The 2,744-nt window shown below is 42.2% G+C and overlaps 1 gene segment (V, D, J or C); it reads left to right on the top strand.

The window, feature by feature from the left end:
• The window catches only part of LOC104513271, a gene marked incomplete at its 5' end in the record, with an annotated part of 7,980 nt that extends 5,333 nt beyond the window's left edge, over positions 1-2,647 (top strand). Inside the window, 3 exon segments of the C gene segment in view lie at positions 655-918; positions 1,367-1,414; positions 2,538-2,647. Of these exon segments, the coding sequence occupies positions 655-918; positions 1,367-1,414; positions 2,538-2,647 (422 nt within the window).
• Between the last annotated feature and the right edge of the window lie 97 nt (positions 2,648-2,744).

A 2,744-nucleotide genomic window follows, 5' to 3' on the forward strand; every position in this document is an offset into this window, starting at 1 on the left:
AATGCAGCCATGTGTTCCTACTTTGCAGTGGCTTTCCTAGCTTTCTCCTACATATAGATAGAGTGGTGGTAAATGTCGACACCCTTAAGACACGGTAGTTGATCCACTATCCCTCAAGACAGGCAGAGGAAGTGGAATTTTGAATGACAGTGGTGGATTTGACTACACTTTTGCAGAAAACACAGAATGCCCCTGGGCTGCTCAGTTCTCTCCAGACACGTTATAGCTCACAGCAGTGAAGCAAGAAGAGGGTGCTCTCTCTGCCTGTTACACACATTCCTGAACGCATTCAGGGCAAGATGCAAAAGGAAGCCCAGGCTGCAGCGTGTTGAATGAGTTGTTACAGAGAGGAATGGCTAGGTAAGATATGGGCATCTAGGATGTGGATGTGCACGGAAGTACCATTTGAGATGCTCTGGGGATCCTGCTTGACCCCTCTCTGTGTCTCCCACACAACATAAGTCAACAGAAGCTTCTGCATCATCTGCTGTAGACGCCTTGGTTCTGTAAAGATGTCCTAGCACAATATCCCTATGATCAGGCAACTTCCCACTGGAATAAGGGAAAAAAACCTCCATACCTAAGTGTCTCTTTGTTCACATTGAAGGAACTATGACCGTGTACTCTCATCTAATGTCTCTTCTCTATTTTCAGATGTTACTCCATCTCCTTCATTGTACAGGCTGATCTCTGAAGATGATGAGAATTTGGAAATGTGCCTTATCACAGATTACTCCCCTGAAAAGCTTACTCTTAACTCATTTGATAAGCAGACAAATGCTGTTGTGGAAGTGGCAACATCTGCGAACAAACAGGAAGCGAGCTACCTGTCAACCTACTGGGCCAAGAAAGATGAAATGCAGTGTGGTGCAAAACATGAGGGTTTTGGAGAACTGCACGGAGAGGATCCTGAAAGTGGTAATGGCATTACTGGATGTGTGTACAGGGCTAGAGGTACTCTGGCCTCTGTGCTATTAGTATGAACAGTTGTTCACATCTGCCAACCCTGCAAGCAATGCTCAGTTATGCTCCTACACTCCAGAGGAATGTTATCTTTTTGCCTCTGTTTTCTTTCTTTCCTTGGTGGAAACAAGATTAAGGGTCAGTAGACTGGTACAGTCACAGTAGAGATATCTTAAAATCACACTGGGGGATCCAAAGCTTGAAATTCCATTGTCTGATGGGACACTGAAGTTTAATTAGATCATATTTTATGCTTGCCCTGAAAACAGCAGAAAATAGAGTTTATGAGAGGGTTTACTGGCCAGAAAACCTAATCCAGGCCTTCTAAAAAGATATGTTTTTATGAACTTCTGAAGTAGTATACAGTTCTGTTATTAATTAAAATTGTTGTTACTATCTGCAGGTACCAGCGCTGTCTGTGTAACAGAGGTGTCTCCACACTTCAGGACAGGTATGTACACAGCATTTTAGGAGTAAAGCTTGGCTTTCCAAGTTTTTCCTAATGTTGTCTGTTTGCCGAATTCCTGTTGGAGCAAAAGCTCAGATTGGAAATTTCCAAAAGGGCCCCACAGGCTGGAAGTCTTTGGGTTAATGTATTCTCCCAGATCTGAGCAACTAATTTTATGACCACTGTAGCCAGTTCCTACCTACTCTTGGTACGACTAGCCAAACAACCGCTCCCCACCACATAGTAATTTAAGGTACTGGTATGAGTCAGCCATACTGGATGTCTGTCCGCATTTCAGACTTCAAAAGAGTTATTTTTTATTTTTGGGTGCACAAACACCTAAGAAGCCAAAAGATAAGCAGGTAGTTTCTGCAGTACGTGCTTAGAAGCAGGGTTGCACTAAAGATACAGTGCATCTGAGCAAGCAGTTCAAGAGTGTGGGAGTATACCGGCCAGGGCTGGAGCCCAAGCAATTGCTGTTGCTGCTAGGTCAAAGGGGCTGACTTGCCCCTGCACTTGCCCTGACAGCAAAATAGCTGTACTTCTGCAAACATGCAGCCTTGCTGAAAAGAAGCCAGTTAGCCAAATGTTTCCAAAATATCACTTCAGAAAAATACTCATCAGTAAACTTGGCTCAGGTTTCAAAGATAAACATAAAATGACTTTTTGCTGACAGCTCCCTGATTCTTCAATGAAGATCAATGTATTTTCAAATTAAAATGGCTTTGTAACTTAAGATTAATAGAAAATCCAAATAGACTTTGTGTTCTTTGAATAAAATGTAACTTGTTATCCCTCTGCCCTTCTTTAAAAAATTAGGGCAAGGAAGGAGAGACGCCTCCAGCATCCTGGATTTATGATACACTGTATTTAAAAACAACTAGATAGTTGGCAGACTTGCATATTGGATAATTAAGTGGTTATTGAATGAAAACCCAGACCTTTAAACAGCAACTGGAAGAACTGCAAGTATCTCTGTGTGGCACTCCTGCTCACTTGGTTAGCTATCCCCCTGGCTGGGGGATACAAACACACAAAGTGGAACAGTTTCATTAACAAGCCCTTTCAAGTCTGCCTGAACAGATGTCTCAGTGCTGTTGTGACTTTGATTCTGTTACTTTTATAGATGAAGATCTGAACATGCTGTCTTTATCACAGCTGGGCCTGAAAATAATTTTAATGAAAGGAATAATTTTTAATGTGCTGATGACAATGCTGATGTGGAAAAAAAAGTGAGTATGCATGGGGGGTGGTAAGGCCTCTGACAGAAAACACCTGGATCAGTTCCTTAGCTATGAATGTTCCTTTTCTCTGTAAAAACTGTTTATGCAGT

This window comes from Eurypyga helias, unplaced genomic scaffold (genome assembly GCF_000690775.1).
Source record: "Eurypyga helias isolate BGI_N326 unplaced genomic scaffold, ASM69077v1 scaffold10428, whole genome shotgun sequence".
NCBI classification, from domain to species: domain Eukaryota; kingdom Metazoa; phylum Chordata; class Aves; order Eurypygiformes; family Eurypygidae; genus Eurypyga; species Eurypyga helias.